The sequence below is a fragment of the Urocampus carinirostris genome, chromosome 16, assembly GCF_059441175.1.
Source record: "Urocampus carinirostris isolate Australia breed hairy pipefish chromosome 16, RoL_Ucar_1.0, whole genome shotgun sequence".
Classification (NCBI taxonomy): domain Eukaryota; kingdom Metazoa; phylum Chordata; class Actinopteri; order Syngnathiformes; family Syngnathidae; genus Urocampus; species Urocampus carinirostris.
In genome coordinates, this window is record NC_142364.1 from 20,767,223 (window position 1) to 20,787,429 (window position 20,207).

At 39.3% G+C, this 20,207-nt stretch overlaps 1 protein-coding gene and 2 pseudogenes across 4 annotated transcripts in view; 1 reads left to right on the plus strand and 2 right to left on the minus strand.

Annotated features, from left to right (window-relative positions):
• Positions 1-20,207, minus strand: part of nedd4l (NEDD4 like E3 ubiquitin protein ligase) — a 78,156-nt gene that overhangs the window by 37,260 nt on the left and 20,689 nt on the right. The window contains exons 1-7 of one of the 4 annotated variants that reach the window (XM_088355878.1): positions 15,116-16,256; positions 9,954-9,989; positions 9,289-9,339; positions 7,029-7,105; positions 6,790-6,892; positions 2,626-2,780; positions 548-686 (exon numbers count right to left, since the gene is read on the minus strand). In XM_088355878.1, the coding sequence (XP_088212004.1) occupies positions 548-686; positions 2,626-2,780; positions 6,790-6,892; positions 7,029-7,105; positions 9,289-9,339; positions 9,954-9,989; positions 15,116-16,180 (1,626 nt within the window). In that variant the 5' untranslated portion in view covers positions 16,181-16,256. Of the gene's footprint in view, positions 1-547; positions 687-2,625; positions 2,781-6,789; positions 6,893-7,028; positions 7,106-9,288; positions 9,340-9,823; positions 9,863-9,953; positions 9,990-15,115; positions 16,257-20,207 lie in introns of those variants that run through there. The other 3 variants (XM_088355879.1, XM_088355880.1, XM_088355881.1) reach the window with 3 other exon arrangements.
• On the plus strand, positions 1,696-1,784 carry LOC148350685 (U2 spliceosomal RNA; annotated as a pseudogene).
• Positions 2,167-2,286, minus strand: LOC148350686 (U2 spliceosomal RNA; annotated as a pseudogene).

The following is a 20,207-nucleotide window of genomic DNA, read 5'->3' on the forward strand; positions in this document are numbered from 1 at the left end:
GTCTGATGCGAACGAAAACCAATGCCACAGAGCACAGCGTAGCAGCAAGTTGCCAGACAAACATGGCAGCAACCTTAAGTTGGGATTCCACTATGTAAAAGGGATACAAATTTCTTGACCCATGATTTTTTTATAAAAACAACATCGCTATACAATTTCCGATAATTTTGCCTAGTATTCAAATCAATATATATATATATATATTTTTTTTTTTTTTTTTTGAATTAAAGTTTTTTTGGACCACAAGATAGCACTAAATATTATACAGTGTCCCTTTAAGACTCCCATATTGATTTTTGTTTTGAAAAAGTGCCAGGGAGCCTACTAGGGAGTGCCAAAGAGTCGCGTGTTGCTGACCACCGGTCCAAACAATAAAAGCAAGTTCCTCAGCACGCTAGGTACAGAAACAGATAATGAAAATATATATATTTATAAAAGATTACAAAAACACATTTGCCACAAACATTGTTCAAACAACTCTAGTGCTGTAATGCAAAAAGACAGCCACTATACTGTAATACTTTATTAAAATATGTGTGTTTCTCACGTTATCAATGAGGTCCCTGGGCTCCATGTGCTCGTTCTCCAGATCTTCGCTGATGTGTCGTCTTGATCGGAAGACGCGGTGAGCTTCCTGGTTCATCTGACGCTGGCGATTGTCACTCTCAGTTTCTGAAATCACGTCTCTTAAGAGGTGGGGACGAGATTGCGGACACAAGGTTTAGAAAATGATGGTGTCATCTATAAAGTACCGTATTTTCTGGACTATCAGGCGCACCCAAAAACTAACTAGATCAGTGGTTTGAACTTGAATTTTATATTTCGGTGCACCTTATATGCGAAAAAAATTGGAAATTCGTTACCATAGTTAGGCAATTTTCTACCTGTCGATAAATGTTATAGCTGACCACAATTGCATAGCAATGATGGACACAGGGATCGCGCCATGTCCTAACCACCAGGCAGATTTGGACATGAATAGTTGTTCACAATAGCATAACATTGGATGCTTAGATTCTATCCACTAGACCACTAGGGATACAGATGACACATGATAAAGAATTAGGTCTTATCTCACTATTTTTAAGTCACGGTACTTTCCGTGGTGGTTAGCACATTTGCCTAATACACGAAAGCTCCCTGGTTCGAGACCGGGTGGAGACATGTGTTGGCCTGAAGAGTGATGGGCGCAACCAGGCTGTACTTGCCCAAGATACACCATAGGAAATAGTGCCCTACAACCAAAGTGGTTAAGGGATCTAACCAAGCACCAACCAACTAGGTATATTAGAGAAATGAGAAAACAAAGTGATGAAAAATCGGTATAAAATCCTGTTTCACTTTTCCTCACCTCAAACTTAACATTTTAAACACATGCGCCCATTTGTCTATCAGGACAATCAAATTACTTCCCACAATGTCTTTATCTTCATTCAGTTCAGAATCTTGTGCGCTTCGTAGAGACTTTGTGAGTTTGCAATACAATACTGTATTACAGTTGTCCCACAACATTTTCTGTACCATGGACCTGTCGCAGACAATTTGATACCGTGACTAAAAATAGTGTGATGATGGGATAAAACGGAATGCCTTTTCATGTGTCGTCTGTATCGTTCGTGGTCAAGCGGATAGGGTCTGGCATGCGCCGAATGTTAAATTCTAATTCTGTCAGCATGTGACGGTTACAACAAGGCGTTGATTTTTGCAATCCGGAGATGGAATAAGAGCTTGCTCTGTTCACTCCACGCATCAGCCCGGTATTGCAGTACCTCCGGGAACGGTGCTTTCGCAATGATCGCAGCAAGGCTTTAGGGCTAGGACCTTAGCTTGGCCTTTTGGCTGAGAGTAAGAGTCCCGGCTCCTTGGCTTTGTAGCGTATTATGAACTGACCGATAACGGATAATGGATAATGAATAACGAAGATAGAACAATAACCCTTAAAAAAAACCCTGCTGCCATCCGGTTCATTTACTGTAGCATTCATTATAAAGCAACTGTGAGGGGGGTTTGGGGTTTTTAAGGGTTATTGATCTATCTTCGTTATTCATTATCCATTATCCGTTATCGGTCAGTTCATAATACGCTACAAAGCCTAGGAGCCGGGACACTTACTCTCAGCCAAAAGGCCAAGCTAAGGTCCTAGCCCTAAAACCTTGCTGCGATCATTGCGAATGCACCGTTCCCGGAGGTACTGCAATACCGGGCCGATGCGTGGAGTGGACAGAGCAAGCTCTTATTCCATCTCCGGAATGCAAAAATCAAAGATCATGGCAAAGGCCAAGCTAAGGACCTGGCATCAAGGCCAAGCTAAAAAGGCCAAGTTCAGTCCTTTCCTATGCATATTACTGCAATTTTCAGCCGGCATGCGTGTTCATAAAGTGTGCAGTTTAAAAACCACAGCAGGCTCAGTGAAGAATTCCGACTGATCAATCAATCCACAAATACGCTACTTTTTTATTTTAAACTTAAGTTTTACTTCCATGCAACTTATAGTCTGGTGTGCCTTACACATGAAAAAAAAAATCCAAAAAGAATATTTTTTTGTTAGTGCTCCTTATAATACGGTGTACTTTATAGTACAGAAAGTACGTTACTGTGTACGTTAAAAAAGTGACAAAAACATACATGTTGGAAGGCCGTTTCCACTGGGTGGAACGATTGTTGTGGTTGACATAGTAGGTACGTCCCAGGTTGTCCACCTTCTCTTCCCAACCTGGAGGCAAAGGTGGCAACAGCTGCTGAGGGCGCTGTGAACCTGAATCCGCTGATTCGTCCCACCCCTGAAATGAATAGAAAGTAGGGGTGAGTGACACTTGGAATTGTATTATCAACCCGATTCAAGTAAATACTAGGTAGTATGAATTGATACCATTCTGATATTGATACTTTTTGCTTGGAAATGTCATTATTGAAAAATGTACCTTCCCTTTGTGTATGACTCAGGAGACAGACAGACAGACAGACAGAAAGACAGAAAGACAGACAGACAGATAGAAGAGACAGACTAGTGCATGTAAATCAAATGTGGTATAGGGTAGTTGGTGGACAGCAAAGTTATAATAAACACAGGACAAAAATTATTTATATAAATAACTCAAATGCAAACTTTAACTTCATTTAATCACTAGATGTTGCTGCATTGTGTAGTTAAGCAGAAAACAAGTGTTAAAAAGCACAAGAAAGAATACAAACTACTAAGGCTCAAAGTGAGCAAAACGCAACATTTTACTACTTTTTTCCTTTCCTTTTAGGTGAGGCTAATGTTATGTAAAAATGTTATGTAAAATAAATGCTGATTTCTCGAGCTACGCGTATTTTGAAAAATGCACGATTAAAATAATCGTTCAAGTATTTTGATTAATAATACAAATCAATGCAGGGTGGCTGGGTTCTCCCTTAGAGATAGGGTGAGAAGCTCAGTCATCCGGGAGGGACTCGGAGTAGAGCCACTGCTCCTCCGCGTTGAGAGGAGCCAGTTGAGGTGGCTCGGGCATCTAATAAGGATGCCTCCTGGACGCCTCCCTCGGGAGGTGTTCCGGGCATGTCCCACCGGCAGGAGGCCCCGGGGGCGGCCCAGGACACGTTGGAGAGACTATGTCTCTCGGCTGGCTTGGGAACGCCTCGGGGTCCCGTCGGATGAGCTGGAGGAAGTGGCTGGGGATAGGGACGTCTGGGCTTCCCTTTTAACGCTGCTGCCTCCGCGACCCGACCTCGGATAAGCGGAAGACAATGGATGGATGGATGGATGTTGTTGATTTTTAATGCAATCCCTTTTTTTTACCACTACGATAAATTATACACACTGTCCCTTTTAGTATATCATACATCGTTTGTATACTGGGATTGCTTATCACATTTTAAAATTCAAGACAAAAACCTGTAACAATGACCACATTTTGAAAATTGGGGTTACATTTATGGTATCACTGTGGATCGAAAATATGGCCATAGACAAAATAAGGTGTATTGATCTTTAATCGTTCTTTTATTTTTTTACCACAAGAGGATGCTGAATAAAACACACTCTCCCTTTATCACTATAAAAAAAAATTATGCTAGAATGTTTCGTCATTGCAACACTTCAAATACTCAACAAAACTAAATCACACAAGGGTTTCAAATGAAAGGCAAGAGAGTAAAATCAAAAAAAGAGAAAGGTAATGAAAAAACAAATCTAACAATTCCAACTATACCTTCCATTGCACAATATTTTGAAGGTACACAGAGTAAACAAAGAAATTCTGCACAGACAAGTTGCACTTTGAGGAAATTGATGAAGGAGCATTGTATCGATCCCAGGACAATAGTATCAAACCGATCCCACTTGCTTAGTATCAATAATAATGTATGTTTATGCTGAACTACACAACTTGGGGCCGAATCCCTCAAATCAAATGTGCACTGCAGGTGTAGGGCCTAAATCTCTGCGACGTGCAGAGAACGAAAGTGAAACTAAACAAAAATGTCACCGAAAAGAAATTCAAATTTTGCAGTTTCAAAGCTGCAAATAATGAAATATTTGCCAAAAAGCAGAGATTTCGTAAAGCTCGAAAAATCTTGCCAAAAAGCAGAAATGACGTCTGATGGGAGGAAAGTGGGAGGAGGGAGCCACGCCTCTTTTACCCCAACACAGAGGAGGAGAATTTCTTTGGATTTATTGATTTTGAGTTAAACTAATACAGACGCTCCCCTACTTATGATCATTTGACTTACGAAAAACGGTAGATACAAACATTTTATTTCGGGATGTCGAAAAATATCCGGACATTACTGTAAATTAGATTTAGTATTGTTCACCTTTTCCCAGGTACAGAATATTATTGTAGTGCTTCTTTCCGCCACGACCGGCGTGTGGTGCTGTGAGAGGTCACCCAGCATCCGCCCAAAAGAAAAAAAAAATCTGTTTCCTCTTCCGAGTTTGTGTGTAAACAATTTATACTGAATCTCCAGCGCGCTAAGAACTTTTACATTTTTGTTGTTTCAATAGTAAAGTGTAAAGAAGAGGCGAGCAGTTTCATTTGAAATGAAAGTGGAATATGGAAGATTGAGCCTGTTGAGAAAATGGTTGGCTCGCGTTCTTTCGGCCACTTTTTACCAAGGAGGTAGAAGTCGCCTAACTGTTGAAGCTCATCTCACGAAAGTAGGTTAAACTTAACTTTATTTATCTTTATATAGCATATTATTTTATAAAATGTTTCATTTTTAGTAAAAAACAATACAAGCCTTAAGCATACTCATATAAACCTTAAACATACAAAATATAGCACTGAAGCAACTTACGAACAAATTCAACTTACGAACCATTTCGTTAGTAAGTAGGGCAGCGTCTGTAGTTTGGTAAGCATTTTCTTTATCTAAATAATTACTTGAGGAAAAGTAAGTGCATGCAGTGTAGATCCTCCAGAAGGTAAAAAAAGAACAAAAAAAGAAAACAAAAAACGGCGAGAGAGAAGCCTGTCTTAATAATTGACATTTTAAGCCCAAAATTCGAGCCAAGTTCGGGCCTAAGATCTTACCTCTACTTACTACATTGAAAGCTCTAGTATATTGAAAAACTGTACTTATTCAAGTGCTTCATGACGTTCAATAATCTCTTCGATAACAGGTGGCCAATTTTGTTGAGTGCTGTATGTGAAACTGACTGCGATTCTCCCACGTGTTTGAAATTATCAAAAGGTTTATTTTGAGGGATTTTGAGTCGAGTGAGTGGGTGGCATGCAGATAGTGGAGATGACTCAAGCTTTGTGTTTGTGCATTGCCATTAGTTCACATTACGTGACGTCAGTACATTGTCATTAGTAACAATTGGCATAGAATTGACGGACATTGATACTCTCAAAATACTAAATAAGTTACAAAAAGCATTAAAAACTACTCAAAAACACAAAAAAAAAAAATCAAATTAATATTTTAAAAAAATATTTATCATAAAAATATCTTCAACAGGGCACATGCCAAATGGAAAAATTGTACTGTATATATATACCCGGAATAAAGTATAATAAATTAAAATAATTAAGCGGCAATGTAGCTTCTATTAAACATTATCCAAAACTTCAATGGAATGATAATATGTACTTAACTACTTCTTCACATAAAATATTTGTTTATTATATTCTGAAAACATTGATTAAAAAAATATGTTAGCAAACAAATACCAACCCACCCGTTTCTTTCAGTCTAGACATCAATGTTGATGTCGATTTTCCACATCAAATGGGAATATTGGAATCTTCCGTCTCGACTGGAAGGCATCACGACCAGTTTCCTACCATGGCTTATGTAAGGTTGAGTCACAATTATATTGAAATTTGTCTTTGTAAGCTTTAGCGGAAAATTGGATGCGGCCAACACCATTATAAGATTCAACTGTTATTTTACCTAACACATTTCTATTGTAAACATCCAAATTGGATAATGGTTGGACCATATCTCTAGAAGAATGTTTTGTAAAAAAATTAAAATTAAAAAAGCACTGTAAAAACCAATGGAAACAACAAGTGTCATAGCTCATTTGCTGTATGATCATGTTTAAAAGCGAGTGAAAAATACTCCGCCGACTTTCATGGAGTCCAATTCAAACCCTTTATCATGCACATGATTTCATGTGGTAGGTAATGATCTTTTTAGCACCAGAACATCTTCCAAAATAAACTTGGGGAACTTCCGTTTAGTGTATGTGTTCTTTATATATCTAATAGTTTACTTAAAATATGTCAAGATAAAATATTACCACATCAATGACAACATTGATAAAATATGTACTTAAAATTGTATGAATTATCTTACATCTGCCTCCTCCCTCATATCTCCTGCATCTTCTTCAGGTCCTCCTTGTTTAGGCAAATAAGCCATCTTCAGACGCAGGTACCCCTTCACCCTGGACTTGTGACTTAAAAATAACAATGGCAAGGAATTAGTGAGGTAGAAATGACCTTAGATGACCTGCAAGTTCGGATGAAACCTGCAAATCTTCTCAATGATTATTCAACATCTCATTTATTTCCACTCATTTGTTGCCGTTTTACCTGGATGATACTAACCTCCTGGGCCGCAACAGGAAGTCCTTAAACGTATAAGGGCGCTCCATAGCGGGGTCCTCAGTCTGCAATGATAAAATAAGTAGGCTTTTTTGGGGAGTCAAGGCTCTGGATAACATGGCTCTGATCTTGGACTGCGGTTGTGCAAAGCTTCTCCGGTTGCACATTGGAAAAACAGAAACTCTACTTTGTCATTTGCAACAGCCAGAGCGTTTGCAGTTTAAAGCAAACAAACACTGCCACTTTTCAGAGTTGTGACAATGGACAAAGAGACAATTCATAAGTTAACATCCATGGCTTGTGAGAAAGTATCTAGGTTTAGATTGATCATGCCCCTGATCACGCATGTTTTTGGAATGTGGGAGGAAACCGGAGTGCCCGGAGGAAACCCACGCAAGCACGGGGAGAACATACAAACTCCGCACAGTAAGGCCGGGAGCTGGATTTGAACCCACTCAGGTTCCCACGACCTCAGAACTGTGCCGCACACACGCTAACCACTGCGCCGCCGTGCTGCCCACTCTTAAATCAAATTACATAAAATAAATAACATTATCAAAATATTCAAATTTTCTATGAAAGTCCTCTATGATACAATACTCAAATAATACAGATTAAAAATTTATTTTTTATATTTTGTAACTAAATAGAGAAAATTGGATTTAAAAAAAAATGCAAACATCGGAGCATACTGGATGTAAAGTTAAAGATTGGACCAGATTAAGATACCTTATAACTAAAATTTTAGCAGCATATTAAACAGGTCACCGAAGCTTGCATTTTCCCACCAGGCCAATGTAAATTTGACCGAGTTGGCTTTTTCCATGCGGTCCAAATCAGGGACAGTCACCTTGTTGTTTACATTCTGGATATCTCTCAGAGTCTCAGTCTTGCCAAACAGGGAGCCCTGCGAAGCTATAAAAGCCACAACAAGAAGCTACTTGTGTGAGCATTTTCTCTATACCAGAGCGATGGTTCTTATTTACTTGCTGACCGTGTGAAAGGTTTTTTCAGACGACTACATAACAAATGAACAAAAAAAATAATTTTCTATCCATCTATCTATCTACCCTGGTCATATCCCTCGAGAGGGGTGACAGACAGCAAGACAAACACATACAAAAAAAACAAAGAAAATAAAAAAGGGAAAAAGTAGCAAAAAAAAAAAAAAAACACCGAAATTTTTGGGCCATGGCCAATCCAAATGCCCAAACACCCAAACAATTTAAGCACCGTGGCACCCAGGTTGGCCAATGTTTTCGTCCCTCCAGATTAAACGGGACACAAGAAAGCAGCCATGTCACTCGGGTCAGGGTGAGACAACACATTCTTCTGTTCAACAGCAGGGCCCGACAGCTTTCACTGGTTTACCCCTGCCGGATTGTACGGGTGCCCTGCCCATCCCTTAGAATGCATCCAAACATCCCACTACAACACCTCTCTACTCATTCCTATCACCAACAAGAGCTCTAGCTTCCACTATATTTAGACCTCTTTCCTGCAGTGCAAATTTATTTTAAAATCTTACATGCCAAATGGAGTTTATGGACCCTCATTTGAGAGCCACAGCAAAAAAACACTCTTGGAAAAGAAAACCCCAAATTAAAGGTCAAAGGAGGGCGAGAAAAGGGTCTTATAACAATGTATTTTAGTTGACACTTAAAACTACCGCAACAACAATAAAATTAAACAATCTGGGAAAAATTGGAAGGGACATCAAACAAGAACTTAAGTGTTCTTACAAAATGAGTAGCATATACAGAAATTGAGGTAAAACAATAAATCTTTGCACTATTCACATGAAAAGATTAACAAACTGAAATGTTTAGCTATTCTCTCAAAAATGGTTGGGTAAATTGTGCTAGCAAATGGACAGTCTAATAATAAAATACATTTATTTTTAGGCATAGGGTTCCAGACTTTGTGTTATCTATAGGGCTACCAATCTCTAAACTTTCTAGGTGAAATGGGTTTTGGTGGAGGTAAATTGGAAGTGCAATTGTTTTTTTTAATTACACATCCTGAAAACTATAACCATCATTTCTTGCATTTTGAGTTTCACGACTTTATTACTGCAGGATTTGTGCATGCGAGTGTCAAGATAGCCTTACTTCAAGAAACAGGGTCAGCAACAAGACACAAAACCTGTATTATTTTCAAGATCTAATCACTTTGGCAACTAAGTATTCAATAAATTGAAAGCCTGTCAAGGCAAATAAAGCTTCAGAAAAAAACACACAGAGCTTACCGGTAAATGACTGAGAGGGACGTCCACTTGTCCCAAGAAATCATCTCGAGTCTAGAAAAGAACAAAATTAGGATCAGGAGGAGTAAAAGCTTTTTAAGGGAGTCACAATTCCAAAAGGGGAGTAGAAGGAAAAAACACCGTGAGTGTTGAGGTATTGTAGTATTGCCAAGGAGATAAGGAAAAAAAACAGGAACAATTTCAAAGACCAAGAGAAAGGTATTGATTTCACGTCCATCCCAGAAATAACCTGCCTCCATTTCTTTATGAGAATCTGATACAGCTACAAAACACTATGTCTTATTATCTTTATCAGGATCTTATGTGACAAGCAAAGAGCACGATTTTTTACTTGTGTCCGAGACGGACAGCTCAGTATTCGCGGACATGCGGTATCAGAAACCCCATAAACCCAGAGAAGAACATACAACCACAACACAGAAGCCACATGAGCTGGACAGAAAGAAGAGGGTTGATGCCATGAAAACATTAGGAATAAACCCAGGAAAGGTGGCTTGTGAATCAAATAAAAAGAAACCTGTAGATTTGTCCATCCCTTTGCAGTGATCAAAGCAGACTAGAAAGGTTAGAAAAAGAGGGAGGAAATACAGACGAATGATTTGGCTTGTTCAACAGTTGTCCCCCTCTTCAAGAGGGTTGACGATTACCTGTCCAATGTGGAAAAGCCCATTCTTGGTAGAGGCCTGTGTATGGGACATAACTGCTTTAGATGGCAGACTATAAAAATTTTGGCTGTGGGGAGATAGATTTTAGAGCCTCTAACCATGTTGAAAGTTTATAATTTACTCCTTAACTGCTACATGATTACCCCACCGAAAAGAATATCACAAAAAACTTCAGTGACTAGATTTAGATAAAACGGGCGTATACACCCATCCCATTCTGCAGCTGCTAACACTCTCACCAATCTTTAGGAAGCTGAAAGAATAACGTAAAAGGCTACCAGTTGGATACACATTTCTAAAATGACACTTTATCATGTTATTACTGTTATTACAGTGGTACCACTACTTAAGAATTTAAATTGTTCTGGGAGTAGCTTCGTAACCTGAAAGATTTGTAAGTAGAGCCACCTTGAGAATGTTAATGCGCTAATCCATTCCAAGCCCCGCAAAAGAATGATATTGTTTTGATTGAATAATAAGAGCATCAGAACATGAAACAAATACATGTTAAAGTTAGATTATCGCACAATAAACATAACATGAGGCGCACATAATGTAAAAAAAAAAACTAAAAACAAAGGAAGAAATTTAAAATTTTATTTACCTTTTAACTTTAACTGGGGACACGAAGAGCATGTCGGGATTCACTCATATGCACCATTTGCCAGGTAGAACTCTGGGAGTGGCGGATGGCAGCGCGTACTGTAGTGTATTTTTGACTTCGTATCCTAAAATGCCTTTCTAACCACAGGCAATATTTACCCATTCAGGTACTTTGTAACCTGAAACTTGTGTTTGTAGAGACATTTGTAAGTAGAGGTACCACTGTACTATGTTGTTACGACGTTTTAATTATGTTAAAACCAGGGTGTACCTCTTGGAAGTAGGGTTAAAATAGGATCAGTCAACCACTAAACATTACGCCAGTTAAGAATCCGATTTCCTCGAAAATCAAAATGACCCATCACTGGTGAGCTATTCACAGAACCAGTCCACTGACTACTCAGGAATTCTACGGGAGCTACCTGGTGCCCGTGGCCACCATGTTGGTGAAGCCTGCTCTAGGCTAACAGACCTAGAATACTTATGGTCAGTCACATGGAAAAGCTTGTTGGTGATTGCAGTGCTCTTATGTCAAAAAAGTGTGAGTGAATTTCATACACACTTCAAAACACCTGTTGCGCTGAGACACAAATACACACAGAATGATACTTTGAGTCAATTCCTGTTTGGGTACAAGAGGTGGTACAAAGAATCACAGCATCTCCTTTCATTTTGTAAACCAAGCGGAAAATCTTAATGAGTATCAAACATCCTAATAGGCGAACCATAAACTACAGCTGTCCCGATTCAATATTTTTACTTCTGTTAGGATACCAATATTGCACCGTAAAGTACTGCGAGTTCCGATATCAGTTATTACACATCCTGTTGTTTTTACTGTTTTTATTTTCAAAACCAAATTGGTCTTAACAAAGTTCAGTGCTGCAATTTAAGAGCGAGAGAGGCAGAGACACAAAAAAGAACGATGCAGAGTGGATAACAAAATAAATAAATAAATAAATTCGAAAATATTGCGATTGGACCGATATTGGATACCTATATTAGTAAATTCTTAACATGAACGACTCTTAACTAGGAATTGCTGCTGTGTCTATTCCTGAATTAACTGACCACCTTGGTTTGAAAAGTATGACACTAACTGACTAATGAATTGCTTCTAACGGGTCATCTAATTTAAATCTAATCCATTCATCCAGTCGCTCACTTAAAAAGTTAAATAAGCTGTACAGAATGTGGAACTTTGTTACTCTCTGCTGCCATCTCCTGGTGGATTGTGGCCTTAGTCTATTCATGATGTGCGTGCAAGTATGTGCATTTCTTAGATTTGTTTGAATAAATTCATGAATATTCTTTTTTCATCTTTTTGGGGGTTTGTGTTGGTATTTGGACTCGATGGTAAATAAAACTGCCTTTATATAGCACTTTAACAAGTCACTTAAGACCTCCAGAAGTGTTTTAAAATGTACTTTACACTTTTACCCATTCACACACACACACTCATACACTGTTAGCGTAGTCAGCCATTCAAGGCGCCTTATCGAGGGCACTCGACTTGAAGGCCTCTAATTACTTTTACAATGTTCTTGCTACACTTACAAATAAAGTAAAAAACATGGGGACAAGCATGACGTCACTCTCTAGCACTCCCTCAGTCCTAATTCCTCGAACCTAATGTGTTCAGCCCCGAACAGCTCCGATGAAAGTAAGATAAAACCAATTAGGCGCAGCAGGTAAAGGATAAGGGCTCTTTGAACTCAGTTGGGCATTGTTGACATATACTTAATAGAGAAAATATTTAACTTTCAACTTTTTAAGGACACCTCAAACAACGTACCCCACCTATTAGCACTAAACCGGCACTTTCATTATGGTGATAAACAGCATGCACGATAGCGCCCTAGGGAGACACGGCTGTTTTGTGTGTCCTTTAACGCAGGGGGAGCATTTTAAGCTGCGGGTATGTGTACGCCGAGGGTTACAGTTGCAGAGTCATCAAAGGGTCACAGTTGAGCCATGCAGCTGCCTCCCTGGGCCAGGTTACACTCGGGCTTGGCAGAGTGTCGCCAATGACCAACAGCATGAGGGATAAGGGCCCAAAGAGGCAGCCAGCAAATGGATTATTACAGCCGGGAACACGTACATCTGCTTTTCCCAAACGTCGACAAAATTTCTGAACCACCTCTCTGAAGCTGCCTGCCCAACTCTTTTTTTGTTTAGTTCTTTAAAAAAAAAAAGAAATGTAGGGGAAAATGTAGGGTTAAACTTTGCTTAGAAAAAAAGACACAGATGTTTACAAAAGCACAATTATGGTACTAAATATAGCACTGGGATAATGGAGTGCAATTTCCTTGATCTAGCCGATTTCAGGAAAATGCTGGAAGGAATTGTAGTGCTTTCAGAAGATATGCTTTTACAATGTCTGAAATGTATAATTACAATAAGCGTCAACCTCTTTACCTCTTGTTAAAGTCACAAATAAACATACATGCTTTTAAGGATGCAACTATGTAATTGTCTGTACTTCTTGGAAAAATGTTTGGATGATAACATGCTGCTGGGGGCGTAATGTTCGGTGTCAGGTTGGGAAGCGCAAATGGGAATAAAAGTTTGGTGAATGTGAGTGTGTTTTTGACTCCAGCCACCTTCCACTAGAAGGATAAGGCTTTGGTATATGTGCATATATATATATATATATATATATATATAGGTCAAGTCAAGTTAAGTTATTTGTATAGCCCTTTATCACAAGAAGTCTTAAAGGACTGAACAGACTGCTATATTATATATATTTTATATAATTTAATGCTACTACTATATAATCTACAACAACCTACTATCAAAATGTTTAATGCAGCGCATCCTGAGGAGAATGAGGCTCCACGTGACTACTCTATCAGGGTTCCTACAGCTTAAGGCAAGTTAAATTCAATACTTTTTAGGACTTTTAGAATGCCTTTTGAAATCACATTTAACATGAGGTCAGCAAAAAAAAAACACACACATAATTGAAAGAAACAAAACACAAATATTTCTTGCACACGCATCGTAACTCATACACACTAGTTACAGTATATATATATATATATATATATATATACAAATGCAGACCATTTACTATATAGATAGTAGAGATAGATAGGTAGATAGGTAGAGAGATTGGGAGATTGGGAGATACAGGGATACACAGATAAAGAGATAAAGAGAGATAAAGATAGATAGATGAATAAGATAGAGAGATAGGGGAAGGACCTTTTCCGTGACAAATGTATATTTTTTTTCCCCCAATGGACGCAGTATTTCTTAATTATAATTCATTTAACAAGCATACAGAACTCTGTTCTTAGATTGGTTTATTTTTTGATTTACAGTACTCAGATTATAATCCTAATCAAAATTATCAATTATAAGAAAATATATATTTCAAAAAGGTTCAGTTTGCATTTTTTAAGTTGCGTGGTGTAAAATAAGTTTCAGTCTCCTTTCAGCACAAGTTGAGGGCACTGAAAAATGGTCAGGGGGCTGCATTAGAAACCCCGGGCCGTAGTTTGGACACAATTGATATATAATATCAGGTTTTACTGTTTGGATAGATGTCTAAGACAAACGTATTCCACAAAAAGAACTATGTAATCTATTGTTATAACCTTAGATATTTTAAGCAATCCAATCTAAAAGATGCATCCATTACCCAGTGAAACTGCCCATTATTCCGGCATGACTCAAGCACCTAATTGAAGAAAGGTTCCAGGAAAACACGCGTTGGTTAGCGAAGTTTTTCGTGAACGGCCACCAGTGAGCAAGCAGTCCTGGTAAGCCATGTTAAAGTTGGAAAACAATTAATTCTGCCTCTTGAATAACAACGTATTTGGGGAATTGGGAAAGACCTGTCATTGCTGTCTGTGTGAGAATTGCGAGAGGATGCTAGGATAATGACACATCAGTTGTATTTACTAGTATTTACTAGGTTAAATATTTAAAATGTGGTTTAAAATTTGAGAATTGTTTGACATCACCTGAGCAAACATCCTACCACCATTAAAGCAGAGGATCAAGTCCGAAGCATAATAGAGCCTGCAAGCCTTCCAAATCAGCAAACACACTTGAGGCGATCTAAAGATAGAAGTAACCGAGAAACACTGCCCTCAGTTGAGATTAGCAGCAACTTTAAATGTCTGTGAAATCAAAGAGTGTACGGTGAAATTAACCATTCATTATTGCTGCTGAGTGCCAAGTACTCTTAGTCAATGTGAAATTAACAACTCATTAGGGAGCTTGTGGTTGCCAAGTGTAAAAAAAAAGTGTGTGAGCTCCATGGAATGTCATCGCCTTCTGTCTGCACGAGTCATATCTGACGCACGTCTCTCCTGATCTTAGTTGGAGGGGATAAAAAAAAGTGAAAAAACAGCTGCTTTCCATCTTTCACTGAAATTATTAAATGCTCATCTCAGTTTGCTTAACACACAGCTGAATGTCAACGGGCAGGCAAAACGCACCATAAAAACATTTAGTGAGCCTGTATTTGCTAAGTGTCAAACTCAAAACTAATTAAAAAGGACGTTTTGTTAAAAAATAATATTTACCTTGGGGTTACATGTTGATGAGTCATTACCAAGGATCACATCCTGCTCCCCGCCTCCACTTGGGGTGAAGTAAATTTTGAGATGGGGCTGCCTTGGAGGTGCATCCCCACTGATTTTAAAAGTACAACCATTCGATTGTGCGTCTTCTCTTAGAGTCTCCTCGATCGGTTGACTATCTAGACAAACAGTCCGACTATCTGGCACATTGTCTGGTGCTTTGTCTACTAACAGAGGCGACAAACCTCTTTCCAGTCTAATTCTGGGGTAGCGGACAAAGCGTCCACTGCATGGTTTAGCCAGGTCTATGTTGGCTTGCTCCTCTTGGGGTAAATCTGATGGCTGCCTGGATTGGTTGACATCTTGGTTCTGGTTTTGCTGTAGTTGAAAAACAACTCGCTGTGTTCCCGAACTAGCAGTGGGGGACTGTTGCTGGACAGTCCATCCAGAACCACTGTTAGGAAAAATTCTTAGATGCTGGATGTCTGAACTATCCGTGGAGTTTCTCCGAATGCGAATGCCACCAACACTTATACTTTGCTGGCCCCTGCTGTAAACGTTGTGATCATTAGAACCAATGCTAAAGACCCTGCGTTTCGGAAAGTTTGGCCCAAAATTTGCAGAATCTGGGGCGCAGTACGGAGGAGGTGGTTGTCTCGGAACTTCAGCTTGACCAGACGCTTCGGCGTACGAGGGTGCCGGTCCTGGCGGCGTATAGCAAGGTGGTGGAACTTCATCACTGGAATCTCCATTACTTGCTCCATCAGAGCGCTGAAGTGAGATATGCATGAAGGAACTTTTCGTGGGTCGTGGTTCAGCATAGGCAGCAAGCTGGGGGATGAACATAGAAGAACTGCGCTTAAGCAGTAGTCCTGAGCGCGAACTAAAACCAAGTGGAGGAATGGGGTGCTCCCCAGACTCCCGAGAGGAGCTTAATTCCACATGTGGACCGGTGTGAAGTGTCATGGCGACATCAGGGTCTCCTTGGTGCTCTTCTAAGTCGCCTTCCAGGATCTCTGGGGCTGTATTGCTGCGGTTGGAGCCAAAATACAAACGCAGACGTGCCATTTTGTAAGTCCCGCCTCACAGGCTCGGCTCCCTCCGAAGGGCTGTATGGTTGTCCCGTCGTCCGTCTTCCCACTGTGGTTTTTTGGGCTGGCCAAATGATCCCTGTTGTTCTTCCTCTCACTCTAGCACCGCTCCCCTTAGGTCCAACCCCCCTCAACTCCCTTCCACAACTAAATATGAAAACTGAGTGTCATATTACAAAAACAAGGGCCACAAACCACGCTTCTGAATGAGGATGAGGAAAGTAAAAGAAAAACAGAACGTGTATACTAAGTTCTTAACGCTACCAACCACTCGCGATCAACGGCAGAAATAGCCTGATCCTTCTGACAGCCAGCATTCCTTACATGATTGGATAAGGGCGGCCGGCGCTTCTGGTTTCCAGGGTGACAGTGGGGTTGCCTATCAGTCACATGACTATACATGACCCCTACTCCCACACACATAGAATGCGTCAACACAGGTCCCGTACTTTCCAGACTATAAGGTCCACCAAAAATTTGGCCACAAATTAAAATGTGCTTATAATCGGATGCGCCTTACATACATACATTGGAATAGTGTTACCATATTTGTGCAATAACCATAATTCGATTAATTTTAACGCTGACCACATTTGCAGAACAATGGTGGCAATGGGGCTCACATTGGGTAGCAATAGTAATTACACCATATCGCTGAAGACATGAACGGTTGTTGACATTTGCATATTAATGGGTGCAACGGAAATCAAACTCTTATTGCAGAATTTCTTAACATTTAAATTGGCAAGGAGTCTACATAGAATATAGCCTTCATTGAAAAAATAATGCTCTTTGTGTCTTTAAAATAATTCATCACTTGCGGTGGCCATAGCTAAGAAGGAAGTATGAATAAATAATTTATTAATTTATGGCTGTTCATAGAATTTTCTTTATTTAAATTAATTTTTTTAGATTAACTGATCAATTTATTAATTGATCAATCTTTTCAAGGATCTATAATGGAAGTGATGGTAAACAGACAGTCTCTCTGAAAAGTCCTTGTAAAACGTCCCAGGAAAGTGTCAACATTTTCTTTTTAAGTGACCTGTTTTTAAATTCACCTGTCCCTGCCTTTTTGTAATTGATTTTATTTATATTAGCTTGCAGGTCAGAAAATGGATGGATGTATATTGAAATCTGAATATTATCTGAAAATTGAGCTTTTTCTTTGATGATATTTCAATTAGTTTTTCTGGCGAAAAAGGAAAAATAAGGCATAAAATCTAGTTTGGACAATGTCCTATGGCAAACCAGGCAGGACACTAGTTAGGAAACACCGCTTTACTGGACAGGCCACTGACAAAAACAAGTGACATATCTATTAGGGACAACAGATAAGTGGTTAATCCTCCTATTTATTATCAGCTGAGGACAGGGAGGTCTTCCACCTTTAACTTTGTCAAATATCCACAACAGCAAAGATTAAATTACTTCCTCTTCCCCCGTGCAAACATGCAATAAGTAAGATACAAAAAACAGCAGGGTCAAAAATAGATATAAAATATAAAAATATAAAAAGGACAGATAAAGCCCATAATATACTGAAAAAGGAAATCAGTAAAAAAAGCTAAATATCTGAGGTATCAGACAAACGAGAAAACTGTGATGAGAAAGCTACCAGGGGCTTCAAAAGGCATCTCAAGTTACTGCAAATCTTTGATACTATTTTAGTCCAAAATGCTGAAATCATGAGTGTGCGCCGAAGCTCTGCCAAGTGATAACAAGCAACACGATACATCGTAGCAGGAAATTGGGGATTGAGGCTCCTTTGCCCTTGGGATAAAATCGAGAAGGGTGGGGTGTTTAGCAATAGGGCAAGGAACAGGGTTCGTAACCCTTGTTCATGACCATTGAAGCCCTTTTTAAGGACTAAGCCAATTTTCAGATTCCTCCAGTACCGTTAAAAGAAGAAATCTGGTGTGAATCAGGTTTTTTTGGAGAGCCACAAATGATAGCTGTGATTTACAAATGTGATTTTTAATAATGCTTGTGCATTTATCAAGACATATGATTTTTAGATCTCGAATAATTCGCGAATATTTTTGTTTTGGAGATAAATTTCTCCCAATGCAGCAAGTCCTTCCCATTAGAATTTACCAAGGCTGCCATGAATCACGAGGGAAGAAGAAATATGTGAAGAGAGCAGTGTTGGCGTCATTTTTAAATAGAATTGTGGAGAAACACTGCAAAAAATTCAGGCATTTACAAAAACTTCACCCAAATTCAAGCACTTTTTAATCCTTGAAAATAAAACATTACAATTCAAGCATTTTCAAGGATTTTGAGCACGAGTAAAAACTAGGTATTGACCAATATGGGTTTTTCAGGGCCTAAACACATGATTATTAGTATTGAGAGGGCGATAACCGATATTTGGAGTTGATATTTATTTGGTGTAAAAGCTTAAAAATTGGCATACAAAATTTCAAATCATGCAAAAATAAACAAAAAAATATTTGTTATAAATTAAAATCAAACTTGGCTTTATGAAACCTTTAAATCAGGGGTGTCAAACTCATTTTAACACGGGGGCCACACGATAGAACAAACATTATTTTGGGGGTCGGACTAGTAGATTAGAGAGAAAGAAAAAAGAGAGAAAGAAATAAGAGAAAGAGAGGGAGAGGGAGAGAAAAGCAGAGAGAGAGAGAGAGAGAGAGCATGAGAAACAAGGAGATAAAAAGAGTAATAGTGAGAGAGGGCAAAAGAAAGAGAGAGAATGAAAGAAAAATAGAAAGAGAGAAAGAGAAATAGAGAAGGGGAAAGAGAGAGAGAAAGGGAGAAGAGAGAAAAGAAAAAAAGGAAGGGAGAGCAAAAGAAAGTAAAAAGACACAGAGAGAAAGAGGAAAAAAAGACAGAGCTTCTGAAAGAGCGAGAGATTTGTGTGAGACACCTGGTTTTAGCAGCATCAAGTGGATATATTTCAACCTGCAACTCGTTTTTCTCTGGCGCTTCTCTGAGCGTTGACTCGCAGGACACGCCCTCTCAATCCCTTAGCGGGCCTGATTTGGCCCGCGGGCCGCCTGTTTGACACCCCTGCTTTGAATAGATTACATTAACAACACAACTAATATGACCAATCTTTCACTTAAAACAAAACTAACAGTGCAGGAAATAAAATGATGCTTAGCAGCAGCTCCAATAAAAGTACATAAATAGCTCTCTTTTTTCAAAAATAAAAAAGCAAGTCACGACAAACTACATGAATTCAAAAAACCTCAGACAAAAAGTGCAAAAAGCAATGGAAATTTCAACGAAGCTCGCTAATAGAAAAGTGTCACCAATCGTGTTTTTGAACCAGATTGACGAACTAATGTTAAAAGAGCTGATTAATCAGTCTCTATCTCATTTTCCTTGAACAAGGTAACTAGACTTTGTACACTATCGCTTGATCACAAAAACGCTTTTCTACCACAGATTTTTTGAAATGCCAATATTGAAACGTTTGGTACATTTGTTGCTTTTGTTTATGTTCGTGATGGACCCTTTAAGGGAGACGTGGCGTCAGGGAAGAGCCAGGAGACTGATGGTGAAGTTCTGTTCTCAGTCTGTAGCATGTAGCTTTTATCGCTTGTTATTTGTTTATTAAATCGTCGTTTGGACCTCATCAGCGACATGTAGGGGCATTATAATATCAGCGGCTTAATTTACTCTGAAGACATGTCGGGACATGTCGGAGTTGGTAGAACTGTTTGCAGTGTTTGGAGTCAGAAAAAGCTTTTGCTTCAGTAGCTCTGCCCCTATTGTGGGCAGAATGAGAGCTGTGCTGCTTTTGGGGGCCTAAATAATTGGCCAGTCAAATCAATAAAACGCAGATACCGATATCAGTCAAATTCCCAAATATAGGCCCCGAGTATCAGCCTGCCCGTTAATTGACCTGCCCGATAATCGGTCTACCTCTAGTACATGGGTGTCAAACAGGCGGCCCGTGGGCCAGATCAGACCCGCTAAGGGATTGAATCCGGCCCGCGAGACAACGCTCTGAGAAGCGCAAGAGAAAAACG